We start from the raw sequence: 26,402 nt of genomic DNA, 5'->3' as shown, positions 1-26,402 counted from the left end.
CTCTTCACAGACTGAAGGTACACAAAGAGAAGCTTCAACTCCTTGAATGGGGCTTAAGTGATTTAATTCCGAAAGTACACCCTCCACAACTAAGCCATTCTTTGTTTCTGCATCTTCTAAGGTGCCTGTAAATAATACAGTTAAGAACATATATATTTACTAAATGTTTAGCAATTACTGCCAGTCTTGGTTTATTACTTTTTAATAAGTTGTTGGGTCTGCTTTTTTGCATACTTTTAGTTTATTCCTTTGGCAACAGACTACCAGTCCCTTCTAATTCTCTGAGCCTAGGCCAAACCCCACCCCAACCCCCTCTTTCATCTGTAACTAATACTTTTGGCTTAACGGGTTAGTAACTAGCTGAGCTAGTAAGATTCAAATCTAGCTGATTTCACTCTAAAGTCTGTGCTATATAATACCCCCCACAAAACAATAAAAATGGTCTATTTGAGACTGCCTCATCATTTTAGGACTAATCAATGAAAATACTATATTCACTGGAAGGACTGATGCTGAAGCTGAAGCTCCAATACTGTGGCCATCTGATGTGAAGAACTGACTCATCTGAAAAGACCTAGAAGCTGGGAAAGATTGAAAGTAGGAGAAGGGGATGATAGAGGATGAGACGGATGGATGGCATTACTGACTCAATGAGTTTGAGTATGGAGTAGCCTCCATGCTACTCAATACTGGCGTGCTGGAGGTCCATGGGGTTGCAAAGAGTCAGACATGACTGAACAACTGAACTGAGTGAAAATACTGCCAATAACATCCTCATCAAACAATTACCATTCAAATATTTTAGTGGAACACAGCACATTAAAAGCGTATGTGAACTTCTAAAGATATGTTATTTATAAAGACAGTCCTAAATTCTTAAGATTACAATTATACAGTGGAAGTGACAAATAGATTCAAGGAATTAGATCTGATAGGGTGCCTGAAGAACTATGGACGGAATTTCATGACACTGTACAGGAGGCAGGGATCAAGACCATCACCAAGGAAAAGAAATGCAAAAAGGCAAAATGGTTGTCTGAGGAGGCCTTACAAATAGCTGTGAATAGAAGAGAAACAAAAGGCAAAGGAGAAAAGGAAAGGTATACCTATTTGAATGCAGAGTTCCAAAGAATAGCAAGGAGAGATAAGAAAGACTTCCTCAGTGATCAATGCAAAGAAATAGAGGAAAACAACAGAATGGGAAACACTAGAGAACTCTAAAATTAGAGATACCAAGGAAACATTTCATGCAAAGATGGGCTAAATAAAGGACAGAAATGGTATGGCTAACAGAAGTAGAAGATATCAAGAAGAGGTGGCAAGAATACACAGAAGAACTATACAAAAATCACCTTCAAGACCCAGATAATCATGATGGTGGGATCACCAACCTAGAGCCAGACATCCTGGATGCAAAGTCAAGTGGGCCTTAGGAAGCATCACTATGAACAAAGCTAGTGAAGGTGATGGAATTCCAGTTGAGCTATTTCAAATCCTAAAAGATGATGCTGTGAAAGTGCTTCACTCAATATACCAGCAAATTTGGAAAACTCAGCAGTGGCCACAGGACTGGAAAAGGTCAGTTCTCATTCCGATCCCAAAAAAAGGCAATGTCAAAGAATGCTCAAACTACCACACAACTGCACTCATCTCACACACTAGTAAAGTGATGCTCAAAATTCTCCAAGCCAAGCTTCAATAGTATGTGAACTGTGAATTTGCAGATGTTCCAAGTTGGATTTAGAAAAGGGAGAGGACCCAGAGATCAAATTGCCAACATCCACTGGATCATTGAAAAAGCAAGAGAGTTCCAGAAAAACATCTATTGCTGCTTTATTAACTGTGCCAAAGCCTTTGACTGTGTGGACCACAACAAACTCTGGAAAATGAGATGGGAATACCAGACCACCTGATCTGCCTCTTAAGAAATCTGTATGCAGGTCAGGAAGCATCAGTTAGAAGTGGACATGGAACAACAGACTGGTTCCAAATAGGAAAAGGAGTATGTCGAGGCTGTATGTTGTCACCCTGCTTATTTAACTTACATGCAGAATACATCATGAGAAATGCTGGGCTGGATGAAGCATAAGCTGGACTCAAGACTGCCGGGAGAAATATAAATAACCTCAGATATGCAGATGACACCACGCTTATGGCAGAAAGTGAAGAAGAACTAAAGAGCCTCTTGATGAAAGTGAAAGAGGAGACAGAAGAAATTGGCTTAAAGCTCAACATTCAGAAAACTAAGATCATGGCATCTGGTCCCATCACTTCATGGGAAATAGATGGGGAAACAGTGGAAACAGTGAGAAACTTTATTTTTGGGGGCTCCAAAATGACTGCAGATGGTGACTGCAGCCATGAAATTAAAAGACGCTTGCTCCTTGGAAGAAAAGTTATGACCAACCTAGATAGCATATTAAAAAACAGAGACATGCCTTTGCCAACAAAGATCCGTCTAGGTCAAAGCTATGGTTTTTCCAGTTGTCATGTATGGATATAAGAGTTGGACTATAAAGAAAGCTAGGCGCTGAAGAATTGATGCTTTTGAACTATGCTGTTGGCGAAGACTCTTGAGAGTCCCTTGGAGTGCAAGGAGATCCAACCAGTCAATCCTGAAGGAAATCAGTCCTTAATATTCATTGGAAGGACTGATGCTGAAGCTGAAACTCTAATACTCTGGCCACCTGATGTGAAGAATTGACTCATTTGAAAAGACCCTGATGCTAGGAAATACTGAAGGCAGGAGGAGAAGGGGATAACAGAGGATGAAATGGCTGGATGGCATCACTGACTCAATGGACATGAGTTTGAGTAGCCTCTGGGAGTTGGTGATGGACAGGGAGGCCTGGTGTGCCACAGTCCATGTGGTCACAAACAGTAGGACACAACTGAGCAACTGAACTGAACTGAACTGTAATTCTTAGAGCAATTAATAATGTGTATGTTTACTAAATGAAAACAACATTAACCCCAACTTCACTGGATTCACATTTTAAGAAACCCTAGTTCAGCCTAGGCAGAAAATATTTTCCCAAAGAAATCACTATGACACACATTTTTACACTGGTTTTACAGATTTAAAGATAGGAATTATCTTTAAATAAGCTTGTTAAACCTGTGCAGGAGTAAGAAAGATAAAAATAGACTAAGTTTTCTGATCCACCAATTCTAAGCAAAGTCTCTCCCCTTTCTTGTGTTCCACTCGTTCCTACTGTATCTCCCAGCATAGCATTTATCAAACTGCATTGCACACACTTGTTTGATATAATCCACAATCCACTCCAGTAATCTTACCTGGATAATTCCATGGACAGAGGAGCCTGGCAGGCTACAGTCCATGGGGTAACAAAGAGTCAGGCATGACTGAGCAACTATCACTCACTCACTAGACTTTACATTACATGCAGGCAAGTGCCACCTCTACTTAAGTTTATCCTTAGCATCTAGCGCATTTTTATTCTTTATCTTCTACTTTATTTATCCTTAATACCTAACACACACAAAGCAGGACCCTGTCCATTGCACAAGATTAGGGGCTCAAACATTTTTTGATAAATGAATATACAGACAATAAATTCATGGGTCTTTGGACATTTATTTTCACTTTCTAGTGATTATTTTGGAGGTAGGGATGGAGAGTAGAATGAACTTCCTGTTTTCTGAGCAGCTTTCTAGAAAGTTGAGGCTGCTGGATGGGTAAGTTAATCTAGTCTCTAAAGGTAGTAGTATTATTTCTCATAACTATAGGAAGACCTTAAGTCACACTGATATTTGACACTGCTTCCTTAATCATTACTGTTCTTTTCTAAATTTCATTTCCAAATGAAAACAGAACACACATTAAGTTCCCCTCTCCTCAAACCTCATACATACTTAGAATGAAAGTTTGTAAAAGTAGAAAGAATAAGATATGTGTACTATGGCTAGAACCTACTGTGCTATGATCATGTAATTATTTAACCCTGTTGCTTTTCTTATGGTAGAAAAACTTCTATTACAAATTTTACTGAAGGATATCAATGGCCATTTTGAATATCTGGGATGAGTCCTTACCCATTTGTTTCTCTGGCTCTGGAGGAGTTACTCCTGGTTCAAATGTATCTTTATCACTGTTCTTCTCAGTCTGTTCAGTTAAATTAGTAACAAGTTCAGTGGAAGAGCTCACTGACTTAGAGGCTATCAAAATATCTTCAAAGTCTTCTGGTAATGGAGCATCCTGATACTCTAAGGTAGTCTGGTCTGATCTGGTGGAAGTATTGCTATTTTCTACGCTCACATCCAGTTTCTCCAAACTTTGTGAAGTTGTATCCTGTGGCCTGACATCCATTTCTTGATGGTCCTTTTCAGGGCTATCCAGGGGGAAAGATGTTGTCTTATCTTTGTTCTTCAGCCATTCAGTTTCTGCTGGAGCTCCACATTTATGTAAAGATGCAGTAATAAATGTTTTTGTTTTGCTGTCATCTATAGTCTATTAAGTAAAGAGTTTGGAGAAAAAAAATTTTACTAGTAAAAATCAGTTAAGTCTAACTTATCCATCCCAATCATACCCACCCTTTCCATGTTCTGTTTATCTCCAAATTCTTTTCTCCATCAAAATTTACTTACTCTAAATCCATTCTCCTCAGACTGATGATTAAAAGTTAATGACTGTTAATGATTCTCTAATTGGTAATAGATCAGTACTTCCAAAAGACTAAAATACAGAATAGGCAAGATGCCCAATAACCACCAATGGGTTCCTATTAACCTACAGTGAAGCTCTAAAGACATACCCTCCCAAACAGACAACAAACTAGGAACTTACCAAGAGAAGCAGTACAATACAGGTTAAAAAACAAAGATATTAAAAACAAACAAACAAAACCAACCATGGATCTGAATTCCAGTCCCATTTCTTCCATCAAATAACTATGTGGTTATAGACAATTTAACTTGGTGCTTCTAGCCCTATTTTCTTCACCTGTAAATGATAGGTTTGGCTTAGCCAAGGACCTAAAGTTTCTCTCTGAACTAACGTTTTCTGATTTTATGACTATCTGCAAGACTGTATATAAAAATCTATAGTGATATCATTTACATTGATAGGAGCTTAATATATTCTTATTAAGAAGTCCTTTTGTTCCAACTATTATCTAACTTACTCCAGCAGTCCATTTCGTGGTTATGCCTTCTTCCATGAATGAAATTCTAGTTTCCTTGAGTCGTAAAGGAGGAGTAAGAGATCTTCCAGGCGACAGAGAGGGAGATGCTAAAGGTGTTGTTCGAAGACCAGACCTCAGGATGGATTGAGGAGTGAACTCGGCAAATCCAGAGGAAGTAACTGACATAGCCAAAGTCTTAGCTTTCTATGACACAGAGCAAATGGAATTCACCATTAGCGCTTGTAAAAGACACTTACGTAAGGACAGACAAAGCCAAATGAGTGGCAATGGTGACTAAATTCTCATCTCCAATAAAAACATCAATAATAAAAAGTATTATAGATTACTGGAAAGAAAACATAAAATTCTACTCGGAGCTTTCTATTTATAATGTAAATTTGCATAAAACATAAAATTGCATCTATAATCATTCTAAACCTTGATTATTCCCAGGTTTAAGTTCAACTTAAAAAATAAAGTGCTGATATAAGATAAATTATTTAACTATTGCTTAGAAAACTTTAGTAGGTGAAAGAGATGATACTGTGTGAACAGAACCTAGTTTAATTACAGCAAGCTAATCTAAATTAATGACTGACTTTAAGAATGTTTTAGAAAAAATATAATTTCATTACATGAACCCAATAGTAACTGAATTACTTATGAGAACTCTGATGGTTTACTACAATGATTACAAATAATTAGCAGATGAACTCGTTAGCAAAAACAATCTCCTCACTTAACCTCTCCTCTAAAGGACTCGTAAATAAATTACTGGATCCTATTAAATTATTAAATTCCATTAGATCCATCATAAGAATATATTGATTTTTTTCCAGATTCTTTTTGGTAGCAAGTACAAAATTACTCCCTCATTTAATTTCATTTGAACTTAATGGCAGAGAATATAAAATGTGAATTTTTTTTAATAGAAGAAAAAAAGTTAGAAATACTATACTGGATATTAAATATTAGGAACTTAATCTTAGCAACCACCATTTCAATTTCTTTTAATAATTATTTTAGGAAGAGCATTTATTGAAGTATTTTTTATCCAATTTGAAAAATAAGAATTCCTTGGCTTCACTTTAAATGCTGGATATCCAGAAACAATTAAGGAAAAAGTAAGTAAAAAGTTCCGGGACTCAATCCAGAATACTGGACAAGGAACTTGCAGACAACATATGTGAAAATGGCTTTCCAACAGGAAGGTAAAGTCCACTGTCACCTGTCATCACAAGTTTAGCTGTGGTTTCTCTGCTAGTAATTTATCAGAAAGGGTGAAGGAAAAAGCAATTTCCTACTGATAGTAGGAAAGAGTAACACTTTATAATTTTACTGAAGGAGCTAGAATTTTAAAATAAAACTTTAAAAAATGTTAAGAATGAGAAAGCATTTGATGAAAGAATAGCAAAATGGTATCAGGAAAAAAAAAAACACATGAACATGAAAGCATTTTTCAAAGAAAAAAGGCTTATATATAATACAGTAAACATTTTGGAAACATCCACAGAAAAAGGGAAAATAAAGGCTTAAAATCCCTATTACCCAGAGATGTCAATTATCAATAGTTTTATTTCTCTCTGCTATTTGTAAAGAACTTCCTAGCTTCACTATGAACACTGGATGCTAGATATGTAACATAATATTTACCTTAACAACAAGAGGAGTTTCAAGTAAATGTAATTCTGAAGCCCTGGAGGCATTCTGACGTGATCCTTTTAATTGTGAACTTATTGGCAATGAACTAGATGCCAGGGACCAAGGAGACCTTGTGGGGCTTTGCTGAATAAACTCCAAACACTCAGAAGGCTGGGGGACAGGATGAACAACCAAATCCAGCAGCCTGTAATCACAATATACATATAAATAGAAAAATCCTGGTAACATATTTGAGTTATACTGAAGAAACAAAAAGAATTAGTATCCCATTTAATTATGCAAACTTCTATATTCACTGGTAAATATGATAGCCATATGAAAATATAAATCCAGACAAGTATATTACTGTAACGCCACCCTTAGTTTCAAAAATCAGAATTAATTCAGTAGTGAAAAAAGAGAATTCAAAAATCAGAACTAATTCATTCAGTAGTGAAAAAACAGAATTATGAAACCTAAATAGCAATTTGATCATGCTCCTGCTGCTGCTGCTGCTAAGTCGCTTCAGTCGTGTCTGACTCTGTGCGACCCCATAGACGGCAGCCCACCAGGCTCCTCTGTCCCTGGGATTCTCCAGGCAAGAACACTGGAGTGGGTTGCCATTTCCTTCTCCAATGCAGGAAAGTGAAAAGTGAAAGTAAAGTCGCTCAGTCGTGTCCGGACTCTCCGCGATCCCATGGACTGCAGCCTACCAGGCTCCTCCATCCATGGGATTTTCCAGGCAAGCGTACTGGAGTGGGGTGCCATTTCCTTCTCCAATCATGCTCCCCACCCCCCAAAAGGAAGCCTTCCTCCCTCCCTTAACCAATATTTACTGAGCCCCTCTAGGTACCAAGCATTTATTTTCAAATGAAGACAAACTGTTAATGATTCAGGCACTCAAGAAAACAAAGTAACACTTCCCTAGCAAGCCACTGAAATTCACTTTCATCAACATAGAAATTCCTTTCACCTACATGTAATGTATATAATGAATACTGGTTTATTTACCTTTAAGGTTCTGATCACTACATTTAGCAGCCAAAGGAAATGTTAATTTTCTCAAATTAATGAGGTTAGTAGCAAAAGAGAATCCCAGGACTATACTCAAAGTTTTTTTTTCCTACAGTGTCCTGGACATTATCAAATGATAAAAATGATCTCACTGATGACTTGTATTAAGTATGCATAGTCGAAACAGCTTAAAAACCTAATTTACAAACAAATAAACTTGAAGGTGAAATTTTCAGATTACAATTTTTGTGGACCATTTATAAACATATGGTCACTCCTGTCCCAATTTCCTAATAGTTTATTTTATGGCTACATTCCTAGCAACAAAAACACTACCCCAAGATGCCTATGTGTTTCAACTGAGAATAACCAGAAAAATACATCTGGTGCCCAGAAATAATAATTTCTTGCTGCTATGTCTTCTTTGCCATTCTATCCTTTAAGTTCAAGATTTTTGCTATAAGAGATGGCAGACCAACCAAAATCATAGGTGCTTCGAGACAACTTATTATACGGTGGGGAAATATTTACAGGAAGTATTTTCTTCCTCTAAATACAGCATCTTTGCATTTGTTATTCTGTACTAAGCACAGTTCTGAGATTTCTAGCAAACCAAGAATATTCAATCTGGTTGCTAGACATTTCTTTCTCTATTGTCTTCTGATTCTTCCTTCCTTCTCTACTTCATTTGCATTCAAATTATATATTTGTAATCTTTTGCTCACTTTTTTATTGAGCTATCCGAAATAGGTATTTTGTTAAATGCCTTGCATTGGGCTGAAATTTTATGTTTAAGGTGCCTATTTAGGAAAGATTATTTCTCAAAAGCAAGGTCTGTGCAACAAGTGGTATGCGTACTGAGTAAAAGCAAAATTCTTATACTAACAAGACTTGATGTGTTTAAGTTATACTTACAATATCAAGAAAAAATTTTCTGAATGTTTTCTAAAGTGTTAAATATCACATTAGGTCTTTTATTTCCTCAACAACTCTTTGACCATGATCCAAGTAAGTAATGCATTTTAGATTATACACATATACAAAACATGAATTACATAAAAACGGCATTTAGCCTTATTATATTCAGTGCCCATTGATATTATCCATGCTAAACCACAATCCATTAAATTTTACTTACACTAACGCACACCCAATTTGACAAATATAGAAGCAAGAAGTGGAATGATTTTTATAAAAGGTAAATATTCACACCTCAATCAGCTCTATTCCATATGCGTTAACACTGGCTTTAAAGGATTCTCATAATAGTCCTTAGGCCATTAGTAGGCCTGAACACTTATTATCTCTCCCTTCTTGAATTGCAGACCTATGCAAGTACAAAGGAACTGAGAAAAAGTGACTGGTGGGGAAAATATCAAAACTATTGGTAAAAAAAACCATGTCAGAAGCAACCTTCTCACCATCTCCTTATGGTAATAAAGGAAAAGAACCTCAATTTAACAAAATCTAACCCAAAAAAGGGAAAATCCTTTCATGATTTGAAAAGATGTCCATTATGTACACTACAAATGGGTTGAGCCCAATTGTTTTTAAGTTATTAACTTATTCTCAGTAACTTTATTCTTAGTATCATAACTATTTCCACAAAATTAGGTCATTTTGTCACAGATAAATTGTAAGAAGTCAAAAATTTTCAACAATTATGGTCATATTATTAAAGAGAAAGAATCACTACATTAAGAGATACTTTTTGTACTCCGCTATTGATGATTATGAACACTTCTCCACTCTCCAATGCTCTTAAGTAAACAACCACAGTTCCAACTTGGATGCAAAATTTCAATTTAACTATTTACTTTTCTAATAACCATAGGTTTAAAAAATAAAAGTATTACTGTACTAAAGCCACTTAAAACATTTTAGTCGGCTCAGTTAAACAGGAGTAAGTTTTAAGAAGCCAACCAAGATTAGCTGGGATTTACAAAAAACAGCCTTCATTCATGGGTCTGAATCAGAGAGATTAAAGAAAACAAGTTAATAATTTATTTTGCTTATGATTTTAATATAACAAAGTTTGCTTTTCTTTAAGCAGTCTGAAATCATTAAGCAAAAATTCTAAGTAGATTATCAGCTGATGTAAAATTCCTTAAAATTACTATAAAACTGCCTAAATTATTTTTTTTAAAGGAAGCATTAAAAACTCCTTCAAGAATTTAAAACAGTATTTATGGAGACTTTAAAGATAATTTTAAAATTATAGTGTAATTATTAAGTATCATCTCACACTTGTCAGACTATCATCAAGAAGTCTTCAAATAATAAAAGCTAAAGAGTGTATGGAGAACAGGGAACCCTCTTACACTGCTAGTGGGAATGTAAATTGGTATAGTCACCATGGAAAACAGAATGGAGCTTCCTTAAAAAATATATAATGTACATACATATAATATACATACATATATATATAAAATGGAATTAGTCAAAAAAAGGAATGAAATATTGCCATTTGTAAGCAACATGGATGAACCTAGAGAATACCATTACTAAGTGAAGTAAGTGAAATTAAGACAAATATCTTATCAGTGTAATTCTTGTCTAACACTGCCTTTTAAAAGTGATTAAATAAATTCTTACCTAGAAATTCTTTGTGATGCCTTTGTAACTGGTGTTCCAACAAATGCCTCAGGCAGCTCTGGATCTGGGAGAGAATATGCTACAGGAGATGGTTCCTCTACTTTAGGACTAAAGAGAAAATAAAAATTTAACTTTTGATTATGTATCACAAAGAAGACTAAATTATCAATACAAACACTTTAAGAAGATGAGGTTAGATGGGAAGGGGGCTTTCTTTTTTTTACCTTGTATATTTCTGCTTATTTACAATAACAATGAACATAACTGATTTCAAATTTAAGAATAAAGAATGTTCTTCTTGCAAGAAAAGCAGACAACACAAAACATTTTTCCCATATACACTAATAAGCGCTCAGGCTGGATTGTGTATGAATGCAGCTGACAACCCAGGGAAGATTAGCAAGTAGCATGGTTGTAAAAGGTGTAAGAAAAACATACCTATTGTAGACAGAGATGCTACTTTCAGGTTCATTACTTGCCCAGATCTCTCCAATTTTAGATAACACATTATTGATGAAAGTAGATCTTGTTAACACAGTCCCGGTTACAGCCTGTTTTGGAACTGCTGATAATGGTTTTGGTCTAGAAACTGTGAAACAAAAAAGGTAGTATTTAATTTCATCTCTAACACCAGGATTTCAAAGTAGACTAATACGGCAAAGTAATTGGAGAAAACAAAACATGAGTAGTTAAAATTACATTTGGTTTAGCAATATCTATGCAGAAATTTAACAGTTTTGGCTTTTAGGAGATGGTGAAATAATTATTCTACATGTTTTCTAAAAGTTAGTAGTCTTCCATTTCTCCAAAGAAGAAATACAGATGGCTAACAAACACATGAAAAGATGCTCAACATCACTCATTATCAGAGAAATGCAAGTCAAAACCACAATGAGGTACCACTACACGCCAGTCGGAAATGGCTGCTATCCAAAAGTCTACAAGCAATAAATGCTGGAGAGGGTGTGGAGAAAAGGGAACCCTCTTACACTGTTGGTGGGAATGCAAACTAGTACAGCCACTATGGAGAACAGTGTGGAGATTCCTTAAAAAACTGGAAATAGAACTGCCATATGACCCAGCAATCCCACTCCTGGGCACACACACCGAGGAAACCAGAACTGAAAGAGACACGTGCCCCACAATGTTCATCGCAGCACTGCTTATAATAGCCAGGACATGGAAGCAACCTAGATGCCCATCAGCAGACGAATGGATAAGGAAGCTATGGTACATATACACAATGGAATATTACTCAGCCGTTAAAAAGAATTCATTTGAATCAGTTCTAATGAGATGGATGAAACTGGAGCCCATTATACAGAGTGAAGTAAGCCAGAAAGATAAAACACCAATACAGTATACTAACGCATATATATGCAATTTTAAAAGATGGTAACAATAACCCTATATGCAGGACAGAAAAAGAGACACAGATGTACAGAACAGACTTTTGGACTCTGTGGGAGAAGGCGAGGGTGGGATGATCTGAGAGAATAGCATTGAAACATGTATATTATCAAGTGTGAAACAGATCGCCAGCCCTGGTTGGATACATGAGACAAGTGCTCAGGGCTGGTGCACTGGGAAGACCCAGAGGGATGGGGTGGGGGAGGGAGGGAGGTGGGAGGGGGAATCAGGATGGGGAACACATGTAAATCCATGGCTGATTCATGTCAATGTATGACAAAAACCATTACAATATTGTAAAGTAATTAGCCTCCAATAAAAATAAATGAAATAAATAAATAAAAGTTAGTAGTCTTCAAATGAAATCAAGAGTTCTGTCACTCTGTACTAAATAAACTAGAAAGTTTAAAAGTTCCAAGGAAGCTTTTGATTTCTTGGGGTAGAATCACCAGTAAAACAAACAAACAAACAAACCCACAAAGCATCACTGTGATGAATCAAAGCAAAATTGAGCTAAACAGAAGATAACAAAGGTTTCAGAAGATAATCATTCAGTATCTTTTCTAGTGCAATATTTTAGGACATTTTTCAATGAAATCTTACCTTCTCGAAAAACTGATGATGCTGACAGATGGTAAGGCTTTGCTCGCTCAATGGCTAATTTTCGCTGGACTCTAGGAAGAATTTTCCCATATTGGTCTATTATAGAATTTCGAGTCACTGATCTCTCTCGCAAACGAGGATCACGATCATTCTATAGAACATAACATAACTGGTAAAAATTTAATCTTCAAAAATGTCAGGCGCTATGTCTATTATTTACTATTTAAAATATAATTATGAATACACAAGAATACCTTCCTCCTTTCTACATACCCATTCTTGCAAACCAAAGACATCATACACACAACCTAACTGCTTCATCAATTCTTATCCATCAATAAATTCCAAGTCTCTCCTTCCCAGCCTTGATTATTCACAACTAATAAAAGCAATGATTTTCATTTACTAAGCAACATGTTCCATCACACACACCTCTGTGCATCCTCACAAAAGATACTGTCATTTTACAATTAAGGAAACCAAGGTTCAGAGTGTGTTCCAAGCACGCAGAGCCAATGAACAATTAGTCCAACCCCTGAAGTCCATACTTTTTGCACTATTTATTTCCTACTGTTGTCCTCTACCAATTGCTATTTTCCCTGAGTGCGTAAAGTAGTTAGTCTGGCAAGACTGTGGGCAGATACCTAAACAGAAATAGCACATATAAAAAGAACTGGATAAGTAACAACACCCTGTTTGTCAATTCTGCTACATAAAGTGAGGATTTTCTAAATTCAAGATTATACAAAGCTCTTATATAATGAAGTCATCTGTTTTCCCTATTTTCTTGTCCCCCCATAATAAAACAAGTTCAACTGTACCATAAGATTAATCTTCAGAGTCTGGTTCAGCTTCAAGGCAGGAATATAATTGGCACGCTGCAAATGGTGAACTAAAAGGAATTCATGATTCTGAACACTTGCGCTGGACTGTAAAAATCTCACCAAACACTCCTAGAAAAAACAAAATAGATTTGTAAGCTACTAACTTATCCTGAGTTTCCAGATGTAAGTTTACACTGACAAATCATTACCTGCTCAGTGTCTGTGAATGGTAGCTTCAGTAAATCCTCCATTAAGCCCATCTCCTGACAGACTTCATATGTGTGCTTGAGCAGCTCCTCTATATTCAACCTATTAGAATGCTGTCGCAGTAAAGTCCAGGCCTCCACCATGCACCTGAAATCAATATTTATCAAAGTTTAGTTTTAGAAAAGCTATTTAAAATGTTCAAAACAAGACATCCACCTGAAGAATCCCAAAGATACTTTGTGCGTGCATCTTAGTCGTGTCCGACTCTTTGCAACCAACATGGACTGTAGCCTGCAAGGCTCCTCCGTCCGTGGGATTTCCCAGGCAAGAACATTGGAGTGAGCTGCCATTTTCTCCTCCAGGGGATCTTTCTGACCCAAGGATCAAACTCGTGTCTCCTGCACTGGCAGGTGAATTCTTTAGCAGTGAGCCATCTGGGAAGCCCCAAAAGATACTATGTACATATTATTTAAAAGTACTTTAAAATTTTATTGAATACTAATCACTGTGAAGTAGTAAAGAAAATAAGGCATCTTTAAATACTTTATCATAAAATGTTGACTATTCCATGTAATTTATCGACTATTCCACCGAAAATAAAGAAACAGAATTTTGTTTGGCTAGAGAATGGTTTTCAGTGTATGAGTTGTCTACTCTTGTGATCATGTGGGTGAATGGGAGCTGCAGCTCACTGTTGATGCCCAGCATTAGAGAATCACACTGCATATACTTAGCTTAGGAAAAGATCAAAATTCAAAGTATGGTTACTACTTCATTTATGCATACTGTTTTGTACCATTTTAAAGTTGAAAAATATTTATAAGTTCAGGCATCGGAAGGCAGGAATCATCTGAAAAGAGTTCAAGAAGACAAAAATCTAATGCGATCTGGACAGAACTGAAATATTCAAGTGAGGTTCTTAAGAAAGTGACAGTGAGCATAAGACGAGTAGAAAAGAAAATGAGCAAAGACGCAGAGACAAACAGCGTGCTGTGTTTACGGGAAAGTGGAGGACCTAGCTCAGTGAATCTTAGTAAGAAGATTCTGGCTTATCTACAGCAAGATCTGATTGGAGAACTTAGGTCAAATCAGACAGTTTTAGAAACAAGTGGGGCTGCTGAAACAACCTTCTGTGGGCAATAATAGGTCATTAAAAGAAGCAATGATATCTCATGATACACTGATAAGTAAAAATAAGCTTAAAACAACATGAATAATAAGAATTTCTTAAAGTTAACCAATAAACAAAGCCTATAAATCTTTATGTATTTATATAAACAACAAAATGTCTTGAAAGACACACACTAAGATTAACAATGATTAGTTTCACATGTAGAATTTTTGGAAGGGCTGATAAGTGTCAAGGCAGAAGCAGGAGTAGAATAAAAAATGGCAAGTAGATAGGAATGATTTTCTAAAAAAAGTCATCATTCCTAACTTTAAGTGAATAGGCAATTGTGATTTTAACAGTCCCGTGGCTAGGACTCTGCATTTCCTGTGCAGGAGGCCCAGGTTCCATGCCTGGCCAGGGAAGCAGATCCCACAAGTCACAACAAGACCAGGCACAGCACCCCTACCAAAAGGTTAACTATAGTTTTTATTGAAATGATCACAAAAATCGAAACAACTACTTGTAAATAAATAACTGACATGCATAAAAAACATAGAATACATGAACGAAGTTACATCAATTACTATTCATAATGAAGATGCATCTGAGGAAATTTTAGCAGCACTGTCCCAAACTTTCTGTAGATACAAAGTTTCTTGGGGAAGCAAATCCCACTGTTGGCAGTTCAGGACCCTAAAATTTTTATTGTTTGACTAGAATATTTTACATATTCTACAAAACTCATAAAAAACAATAGTGCAAATAAGTAAAACATTTAGGGGTATTACATAAAAATCTACATCTGAAATTGCCTTGCACTCCTTTTTCTACCAGGACAGGCATGACAGTGTGGTTGTTATAACCTGAGTATCTAAGAGAGAGAGAGTTTTTTCCCCTAAATCAAAAATCTGGGAGTGTTAAAAATGAGCACACCATTTCTACAGAAAGAAAAATAGATAATAAAGATGAATGAACATCTAATCATTAATTTTAATATAAAGAAATAGATGAAGTGGGTATAATAAAATCTTGTATCTGTTAAATCTGATGTAGGATGGGTGTATAGAATTTTCATAGTACTATAAGTACTATTTTACTTTTTCATATTCTGGAATCTTCTTACAAAATGCTTGAACCAAAATAAATTTCAGCTGCATCAAAAACTTAAATGATAAAACAAAAATCACAAAGTAGTAACAGAAACAGTGAGAGGATTAAATAATATTGAAATAGAAGAGACAAAAAGTCATAAAACATTGGCAAATCTAACTTCATAAAATAACTCTTCATGAAAAAAAGAAGTCTCACTATTATTATAGTAAGACTAATCACATTACCATTTTCACCAACCAACTGGATAAATGTCTGTCTAAAGGGTATAACACAAAGTTAGACATACATGGAAGGCAATATGCCATATCAAAATTAAAACTGCAAATATCCTTTCACCCAGTTGGAGAAAGAAATGGCAACCCACTCCAGTATTCTTGCCTGGAGAATTCCCTGGACGGAGGAAACCTGGTGGGCTAGAGTCCATGGGGTCATAAGGAGTTGGACACAACTGAGTGACTAACGCTTACACTTTTCACCCAGTAATTCCACTCCCAGGATTTTACAAAATAAATTTGCACTTGTGTAAAATGGGTGGTTACTCATATATAGCAGTGTTTGAAATGGCATAAGACTAAAACCACCCAAATGTTCTCTAAGCGAAGGGAGTTAAACAAATACTGGTACATCCACATAATGAAATATCATGAATTAAAATAAGGAAGCTCTTTATGTACTATCAGGAAATGAATTCCAAACTAAATTACTTTTAAAAATATACTGCAGATGGATGATAGCATGTATTTTTTAAAGCAGGGGAGGGGTGGCAACGACATACATGTGCATTTGTTCAGTATGTCCCAGAATGTCTTAGGGAAGATACACTAGAGATTATTAACACTGTTTGGGTACTGTGAGGAAGCTTAGGAGGCTGGGAATTTATTGTGTATCCTTTTGTAATTTTAGAAAAAAGCATGTAAATATCTTACTATTCAAAAAACAAAAAGAACCATATTCTTGCCCCTCTTCTCCCAGACTACATACATATAGGCTTCCCTGGTGACTCAGATGGTAGATAATCTGCCTAGAATGCGGGAGACCTGGGTTCAATCCCCGGATTGGGAAGATTACCTGGAGAAGCAGACAGACACCCACTCCTGTATTCTGGCCTGGAGAATTCCATGGACAGAGGAGCCTGACAGGCTACAGTCCATGCGGTCGCACATATATAAAATATTTTATATATGCTATATATAATGTGTGTGTATATATATATAAACCACACACACACACATATATATACTTATTTGGCTGCATTAGGTCTTAGTTACAGCACACAGGAGCTTCCCTGTGTCATGTGAGATCTTCACAGCTCACAGATTCTCTAGTTGCCGCCCAAGGGGTTAGTTGCTCTGATGCATGTGGGATCTTTACTCCCCTATCAAGGATCAAACCCATGTCCCCTGCACTACAAGGCAGATTTTTTAACCACTGGACCATCAGAGAAGTCCCTGGATATGTTTCAAGTTTTCCACTTTAAAGTATGATATCCACTCCCAGTGAGCAGATATATTAATAAGATTAATTTATTTATGACTTATCAAAAACTAATCTAATAACAGTAAGCATACCTGAAAGCAAAAGACAAATGATAGTGTATTTTTCTCAGTTTCTCCCACAGCAGGAGAAGGCATAGTTACCTCCAACTTCAAGAAACTGATGCTCTATTTTGGGCCAACACTTAAACATAAATTTTAAAACAAGTAACTCGCATATGCCCACTACTCTCCTGCTCCCCATGGCAGGAAGGCATGATGCCAACAAAAGCAGTAAGAAAATCACTTCAATTGATAAAAGGCTAAAACTAGCATGCTAACAGTAAAGTTAAGAAATGTATGGGGGTTCTTGGCAAGACAGCAAGAAGACAGCCTTAGCAACACTCCTGTGACAGGCTCTAAAAATGATAAATCAAATATAAAGTCTTTTGAAATGGATCATGGAGATCACAATGAAAAAAAAAAAATTCAGAAATGTAAACAAGCAACTACTAATTTCCAGTCATTAGTGTACAAGTTAAAATATTAGGAAAAGATGAATCATAAATAACAGAAAGTTGTTGTAGCTATATTAACAATTACTCGTTATTCTACAATAAGAAGTTAAAGTCATTAAAAAATACCAATTTTAAACTCTTATGTACCTAATACTGTATTCAAAATACAAAAAGTTAGCAGTATTACAAGGAATAGACGTATATGTACTACAGGAGGCAACATGCAAACGTTTGTTTCATTTGTTTTCGTTTATTTTTTGGGTGCGCTGCAAGGCATGCAGGATCTTAGTTTCCCAACTAGGGATTGAAGCTAACTCCCTGTCGTAGAAGTGAGGAGTCTTAACCACTAAACCACCAAGAAGTCCAGCAAACCTTCCTTCAGTCACTTGAGTTCAGTCACTCAGTCATGTCCGACTCTTTGCGACCCCATGGACAGCAGCACGCCAGGCTTCCCTATCCATCACCAATTCCCAGAGCTTGCTCAAACTCATGTCTATTGAGTCAGTAATGCCATCTAACCATCTAGTCCTCTGTTGTCCACTTCTTCTCCTGCCTTCAATCTTTCCCAGCATCAAGGTCTCTTCCAATGAGTCAGTTCTTTGCATCAGGTGGCCAAAGTATTGGAGTTTGAGTTTCAGCATCAGTCCTTTCAATGGGTATTCTGGACTGATTTCCTTTTAGGATTGACTGGTTGGATCTCCCTGCAGTCCAAGGGACCCTCAAATCTTCTCTAATACCATAGTTCAAAAGCATCAATTCCTTGGTGCTCAGATTTCTTTATAGTCTAATGCTCACATTCATACATGACTACTGGAAAAACCATAGCTTTGACTAGATGGACCTTTGTTGGCAAAGTAATGCCTTTGCTTTTTAATATGCTGTCTAGGTTGGTCATAACTTTTCTTCCAAAGAGCAAGCATCTTTTTCCTTCATGGCTGCAGTCACCATCTGCAGTGACTTTGGAGCCCCCCAAAATAAAGTCTACCACTATTTCCATTGTTTCCTCATCTATTTGCCATGAAGTGATGCGACCGGATGCCATGATCTTAGTTTTCTCAATGTTGAGTTTTAAGCCACCTTTCCCACTCTCCTCTTTCACCTTCATCAAGAGGCTCTTTAGTTCTTCACTTTCTGCCATAAGGGTGGTGTCATCTGCATATCTGAGGTTATTGATATTTCTCCAGGCAATCTTGATTCCAGTTTGTGCCTCATCCAGCCCAGCATTTCTCATGATGTACTCTGCATATAAGTTAAACAAGCAGGGTGACAATATATAGCCTTGACGTACTCCTTTTCCTATTTGGAACCAGCCTGTTGTTCCATGTCCAGGTCTAACTGTTGCTTCCTGACGGGCATAAAATTTCTCAAGAGGCAGGTCAGGTGGTTTGGTATTCCCATCTCTTTCAGAATTTTCCACAGTTTATTGTGATCCACACAGTCAAAGGCTTTGGCATAGTCAATAAAGCAGAAATTGATGTTTTTCTGGAACTCTCTCACTTTTTCGATGATCCAGAGGATGTTGGCAATTTGATCTCTGATTCCTCTGCCTTTTCTAAAACCAGCTTGAACATCTGGAAGTTCACAGTTCACGTATTGCTGAAGCCTGTCTTGGAGAATTTTGAGCATTACTTTGCTAGCATGTGAAATGAGTGCAATTTTGCAGTTGTTTGAGCATTCTTTGGCATTTCCATGAAAACTGACCTTTTCCAGTCCTGTCGCCACTGCCAAGTGTTCCAAATTTGCTGGCATATTGAGTGAAGCACTTTCATAGCATTATCTTTTAGGATTTGAAATAGCTCAACTGGAATTCCATCACCTCCACTAGCTTTGTTTGTAGTGATGCTTCGTAAGGCCCACTTGACTTCACATTCCAGGATATCTGGCTCTAGGTGAGTGATCACACCATCGTGATTAACTGGGTCATGAAGATCTTTTTTGTACAGTTCTTCTGTGTATTCTTGCCACCTCTTCTTAATATCTTCTGCTTCTGTTAGGTCCATACTGTTTCTGTCCTTTATTGGAGCCCATCTTTGCATGAAGTGCTCCCTTGGTATCTCTAGTTTTCTTGACGAGATCTCTAGTCTTTCCCATTCCATTGTTTTTCTCTATTTCTTTGCACTGATCGCTGAGGAAGGCTTTCTTATCTCTCCTTGCTATTCTTTGGAACTCTGCATTCAAATGAGCATATCTTTCCTTTTCTCCTTTGCTTTTGGCTTCTCTTCCTTTCACAGTTATTTGTAAGGCCTCCTCAGACAGCCATTTTGCTTTTTTGCATTTCTTTTTCTTGGGGATGGTCTTGCTCTCTATCTCCTGTACAATGTCACGAACCTCCATCCATAGTTCATCAGGCACTCTATCAGATCTAGTCCCTTAAATCTATTTGTCACTTCCACTGTATAATAATAAGGGGATTTGATTTAGGTCATACCTGAATGATCTAGTGGTCTCCCCCCCCTTTGTTCAATTTAAGTCTGAATTTGGCAATGAATAAGGAGTTCATGATCTGAGCCACAGTCGGCTCCCGGTCTTGGTTTTGCTGACTGTATAGAGCTTCTCCATCTTTGGCTGCAAAGAATATAATCAATCTGATTTTGGTGTTGGCATCTGATGTCCATGTGTAGATCATATTATGCAGTCACAATGCAATTAAGAGAGAAAAGAATTTTTTAAACCCGTATTTGTATATTAAAGGTTCTAAGTAATTAATAAGGAAATTAAAAAATCACAATGAAAATTAAAAATACTTAGAAAAAAATAATAAAAATTATGGGATGATGCCAAAGTAATACGCAGAACATTCAGATTTATATTTTTATGTTAGTAAAGATCAAAGGTTGAAAATGAGAAACCAACTTGAGTTAAAAAGTACGGCAGAATGAAACCCACAGAAAGTGGAAAGAATAAAGATAATGATTACGCCTAAACAAAAAGGTTTTCCAGTTCTATTGTACTTCTATTTTACTAAGACCGAATATGTGATGTTAAGAGCTGAAAATCAAAACTGTTACTTTGAGGCTATCGTGTACTGTGCATTACGATTACTTTTAGGTAAACCTATTTGCCCTAACTGTGATGGTATGTCCATAAAGGAAGCTCATATAACTGAAAAGCTACCAGCAGAAAGATTTCACAGAAAGAGAAATATGGTCTTAATAAAGAAGAGGTGGTAGAGGATATAGGCAGGAGTTAGGCCAGAAAGTTAAACAAATGATGCAATGATGGTTAATTCAAGAAGGCTCCATCTACCAGCCTTTACTGGGCCTTCCCTGGCGGCTCAGACCATAAAGAATCCACCTGCAATGCGGGAGACCGAAGTTCGATCCGTGGGTTAGGAAGATCCCCTAGAGAAGGGAAAGGCTACCCACTCCAGTATTCTTGCCTGGAGAGTCCTTCAGGCTCCTTCCATGGACAGAGGAGCCTGCCGGGCTACAGTCCATGAGGTTGCAAAGAGTCAGACACAACTGAGCAACCTTCACTTTCACCACCATTTACTAATGATTTACTACTTGCAACTGTAATAGTGCTCATGCCATTTAACTAAACCTCAAAATGTTGCAAAGCGGTCATTATTAACCCAGGAGGAAACCTGGGTTCAGAAAGGACAATTTAACTGCTTCTGATCATATTTCAGAATGTAGCAGAGTTCAGGTATAAATTCAGATCTATCTGAGTCTAAAGACCGTCAACTGTTACAATCAGTAATTATTCCAATATTCTCATTTTAAAATGTAGATTAATTAATAAGCAGTATCATTATTAATATAAATTCACACAACAGCTAGAAAACCAAACACCTCAGTAATTATTTTAAACATTTATTGAATTTGAAAACATGCTATCTCACAAATGGCATTCTGAGTGGTCCTGTTTTAACTTTTGCACTTACTGTAAAGGACACTTAATGATGCTATTTTTCTGGAGACTAGATAACCGAGACTTTACTGTACTTGAGAAATACAATTTTGAAACTACATTATATAAAGGCTGCATTATTGTAAACATTATCAAGTACTAGAACTCTTTAACCCATTTATCAAATATTTATGTTCTTTAGCTTCTTTAACTTTTTGTTCTTATATTCATTCTTGATTTATTCAGCTGAGCCAAATACTTTTGCTAACCAAAATTATTTCAACAAATATTTTAGCAGTTCATTACTTTTGAGGACAATGTAAGTTTCAATGTCTAACAAGTCTATTATTAAATTGCAGATCTGTCTGAAATGTAAAGATTCAATCCTCTCTCCTCAGAGCTGTAATTCATAAATGACAATCTGGGGTGAATAAAGTGGCCAATTTTTAAATATATAAAGAAAATATAAAATGACTCAACCAATAAGATTCAACAAAAAACCAGTATGAATTAAATAAATATAGTTACAATCTAAGAAATTCCAGTCCCAAACAAGTTTCCCAACTACTTAGGTATTAAGAAAACCCAATAACCAGACCACTGTATTTCCAATCATGCCATTTAATCATCAGTTAGTATATACATGACAAATATAACTATTATAGCAACTGGGTACTGCTATAATGCAACAACAAAATTAAAGAACTGCAACACCCAAGCAAGACTAACAAAAATATCAAGAGTACCATCACTGGAATATACCGTCAAAGAATATAATTTATCAACTTAGCATAAACTTCATTCTTTCTCTATTTCTGGCTGCTCCTCAGCATAATCAAACCTCAACTGTCCACGTAGAAAACTGTCAATACTGCCAGGTAGAAACCGACATAATTTTTAAACCTCAGTCTAATTCCCCTTTTACTCATTTCTTCTTTTATTCATCTTATTCTAGGTAAACGGTGCTTTACATTCTTCTCAATGATGAAAGATGAAGAATACTGTGCAATGCAACCAAATCAAAATATATATTACTCTATTTCATCAGTTCCACTTTATTAATACATGGCCAAGAGTTCGACTGTACTGTCAAAATAGGTACTTACCTATTAAAAAGCAAAACAGTGAGGTGAAGGATAACATCTCTACCACTGGACACTGTTGGCTTCATTGTCTGAATATATCTGAGGGCTTGTCTGTGCTCACCCTGACTCATGAAGGCTTCAATAATCTTTGAATGTTGCCATGACACAGGTTTTGCGGTAGCTGGGTGAAACAGAAGATCCAAACCACTCTGCAAAAATGACAATAAAAATTGGTAAATTAAATATAATGCTTTGCACTTTGAAAAAAAAAAAAGGCAATATACTAAACCCACGCAAATTAAAGTAAAACCAGTTTAAATATATTTGAAAATATCTACTTTAATCTACTGTATATTTTAAGTAAAAGCCTTATCAAAAGCCTCATACTTTTGAGATCTTGTCAAGTGAGTATATAAAATCTTTCCATCACCAATTTCATAAATCAATGTCAAATTCTGGCTTCTCTGGTTCACCCAACACACCAAATATATCTGTAACATAAAAATCACTATGTTTGCACTACTGGTAATTGTTTGTATGTTTCCTTCTTTAGACAATAAGGCTCTTGGGGTTCCAAACTATTTTATCTTTGTATATTCTTATTGCTTGAAATGGTGCTTGGTAAAGGTACTGATTAAACTCAATCCTTAAAATACCTCTGGAGGTAGACTGTGTCATATCTTTAATATTAAATGTATTTTTCCTAAAATTCTAATAGTTTACAAAAGCTTAACATTCTAAATGAACTATACAGACTTACCTCATAGTCATTATGATCTATTAGCCAAAACCCTTGAATAAGTTTAACCTGGCCCCAAGAAATGGCAAAGGCAGTTGGAAATGATTCAATGGAAGTATCCGTTTTGTTTGGAAAGGAATACATAATATCAAGTAGCAAATAAATAGTCTTTAAAAAAAAAAGAGGATTAAGGACAATAAACAAAAAGGAAAACTCCTACATATATATCTGCAATAGGTAACAACAGAAGATATCAGAAAAAAAGGCTTAAGACAGTTTTATTAAATGTGGGTACAGCCAGCCCCACAACCAACTTCATTCATTCTCTATTAAGTACCACCACAAAGGTACTTTGTCCCCTGGAGGAAGAAATGGCAGCCCTCTCCACTATTCTTGCCTAGAGAATCCCCATGGACAGAGGAGCCTGGTGGGCTGCAGTTCATAGGGTCACACACGACTGAAGCAACTTAGCACACAGGCACCAGGAGATGAACTAAAGCATACTTTCTTCATGAAGTTAGCAGATTAACAAATTTAAGAAACAAAGCCAAAGATGAAATTCCAGTTATCCAGCAAACCCTGGCAGTTTAACCAAACACATTATTTATTTTATAAATTATGAATAAAACTATGCATTTTGACTAAGAAATAGACATTAGTACAAAAATCTTATTTAAGAGACCACAAGGCCTAGGTAATTTAAGCTAATACATTAATTAATGCATTCCCATCCAGCACATAAAATCTCATAGAGAATGACCACTTGCTAGCAATGTTCTAGAGCTGTCTTTAACTTCAGGAATGTCTTGGACACATCTGAGTCTGATGAAAGCCAAGAACTGTATCTCTAGAAAAATAAACATAAAAATTTTGCATAGTTTCAAGGTTAACAACAGACCATCTGAATCCAACCAACAGGTCCTGGATTAAGAATCTTTTCTTTAAAACAAATTCAAATGTGAAACTGAGATTGGATTAGATGCATAAGGGTCCTACTACTCTGACACTGTATGATTTTGGTAATATGTGAATTACTTGATAAAATTTTAAAGGATACAACAGAATGCTTGCTTGCTTCAGTAATGTTGTCTAGTAGGTATATGTCAAGTAATGCCTATTAAAAAAAAATTTAGTGCATTTTACATATTCATTCATTTATGCTCCCTGTTTTTCCCAAGCCCATGCCAGGTATGAAAAATCCAATTAAGCATTCCTCCCTCTCCCAGCCCAACTTTTGAGACTAAATGATATCATGTTATTGCAAACCTACATGTAGACTAGTAGGAGGATATTTTCCTGTGCCTCCTTCATCCCGTTTCCACAACTTCTCTACTCGATCTCCTAACTGAGAAATCATTCCATCAATCATCAAGCAATCAGGGTTCCACTTCCCTCTGCAATAAGGGCAACATTAAGGATATTGAGCATTAGTGCTAATTAATTATTATCAGAACAACCAGCACCAAACTCTTAAAAGTAACAATCTCAACTATCAAAGGCAGAAGAACTTTGAGGACAGGATCCCATCATGAGAAATCCAGACATCAAGTAAAGGTAGTCAGATAAACCCTGAAGAAGCCTCAAGTTTGGTTATTAGCCAAGTTGGTTAGTGAAGGTCAGGTTCCAGGGGAGAAAGTGGTCTAGTCAGCAAAATGATGTTTACTTTTTACTATTTTGAGCAAATTACCAAAGGGCATGACATCTCAGTATAGAGAAAGTAATACTGCAGTTCAAAGTCAAAAAGTTTCACTTTCAGTTTTATCACCTGGACTAGTTTTTAAACCTCATTAATTCCCTCCTAATACATATTATTATATATTATTGAACACACATGGGTGGTAAGCAGATACTGACCTTGTCTGTTTGCTCATCTAATATTAATAACAACAGTAGCACTTACTACTTATTGGATGAAATTTTCTTGAATAAGGCATTGAAAGAAGTGCCTTGCATATATTTTATTTCATCTTTTTATTTACTTTATATCGACTTTATAATTTGTGACAAATAGGATTAGAAAGTTTATCCAACCTGCTCAAGGTCATACACTTAGGAAATAACAGATCTAGAAATTTTAAATACACCTTATACATTTCCCAAGTCCATGCTCACTATCCTAGATTAGTTATTAGTTATTCTAATCTAATCCTAGATTAGATTCTGGATCCTCTAACTATGCATAACTTTGTACAGGTTTCCAAGTGATTCTGACAACAAACCTGAAATCAAGGTTTGTGAATAATTGCTCTAAATGTTATAAGCCACTCTACAATTCTGTCATTCCAACTTGAGGAAGAAGGCTATTTATAACTCCAAGGTAGAATCAAGGCTGTAAAACATTACTCTTTTTTCTTTTATTACTTTTATATCTTTATTTCAAAGGACCCAACTACATATGTATTTAAGGGGAAGGGGGAGTTTATACTTAAAGAAAAGAGAGATAAAGGCAATAAAGAAAAAAATGAAGTGCTGAAATACAAATGTTAATGGAAAGAACGTAAAATAACTAACATGATATATTTTCGGCTTTAATAACAGTTGCTTCAAGTTTTCTTCTGAATAAGAATTCTCAGGAAAAAATGTATACTTATAGAATCTCCTCCAATAAATCAATCATGTGGTTAACAGATTTAGAAATAATAAATAGCTATATTCAAATTCCAAAATAAAGATGTAAACAGTAGGTCATGCTGGTGACAAATTCATATACTTTACTGAGAATGCCACCCCTTTAATCTTTTTTTTTTTATAACATAATGAATTCTATTCTGAGAAAGCTTTGATTTCTTATACAGGTAACTTCTAAAATGGTTTTTGAAGGCTCTGGATGTACTATACCTTGATGAACGCTCACACTTCTGTCGACGACTGGTGTAGTAATTCTGAATTACGGGGTAGTTGTAGCATAACCTTGACAACTGCACAGCATCATCTAGATGTTTTATAAGAGTTGGAAGAAAAGCTAGTAATATTTCCAAAACACTCCCCATAAACTTAAGGTTACATAATTGATATTTTACTACAATTTTATAATGTTCTTTAAATTGCAGGCTTCTTAAAGTAATAAAAGAACA

General features: G+C 36.0%; 1 protein-coding gene across 2 annotated transcripts in view; it reads right to left on the bottom strand.

Moving 5' to 3' along the window:
- Positions 1-26,402, bottom strand: part of AHCTF1 (AT-hook containing transcription factor 1) — an 83,250-nt gene that overhangs the window by 14,358 nt on the left and 42,490 nt on the right. For both annotated transcript variants that reach the window (XM_061160201.1, XM_061160200.1), the window contains exons 17-30: positions 26,167-26,260; positions 24,599-24,722; positions 24,386-24,442; positions 23,350-23,496; positions 22,611-22,798; positions 13,441-13,585; positions 13,229-13,360; positions 12,408-12,558; positions 10,833-10,983; positions 10,395-10,502; positions 6,798-6,990; positions 5,145-5,348; positions 4,057-4,471; positions 2-125 (exon numbers count right to left, since the gene is read on the bottom strand). In XM_061160201.1, the coding sequence (XP_061016184.1) occupies positions 2-125; positions 4,057-4,471; positions 5,145-5,348; positions 6,798-6,990; positions 10,395-10,502; positions 10,833-10,983; positions 12,408-12,558; positions 13,229-13,360; positions 13,441-13,585; positions 22,611-22,798; positions 23,350-23,496; positions 24,386-24,442; positions 24,599-24,722; positions 26,167-26,260 (2,233 nt within the window). The remainder of the gene's footprint in view (position 1; positions 126-4,056; positions 4,472-5,144; positions 5,349-6,797; positions 6,991-10,394; positions 10,503-10,832; positions 10,984-12,407; positions 12,559-13,228; positions 13,361-13,440; positions 13,586-22,610; positions 22,799-23,349; positions 23,497-24,385; positions 24,443-24,598; positions 24,723-26,166; positions 26,261-26,402) is intronic.

Source organism: Dama dama, chromosome 14 (assembly GCF_033118175.1).
Source record: "Dama dama isolate Ldn47 chromosome 14, ASM3311817v1, whole genome shotgun sequence".
NCBI lineage: Eukaryota > Metazoa > Chordata > Mammalia > Artiodactyla > Cervidae > Dama > Dama dama.
Note: the sequence above shows the minus strand (reverse complement) of the source record. Positions and strands in the feature narration are given on the sequence as shown.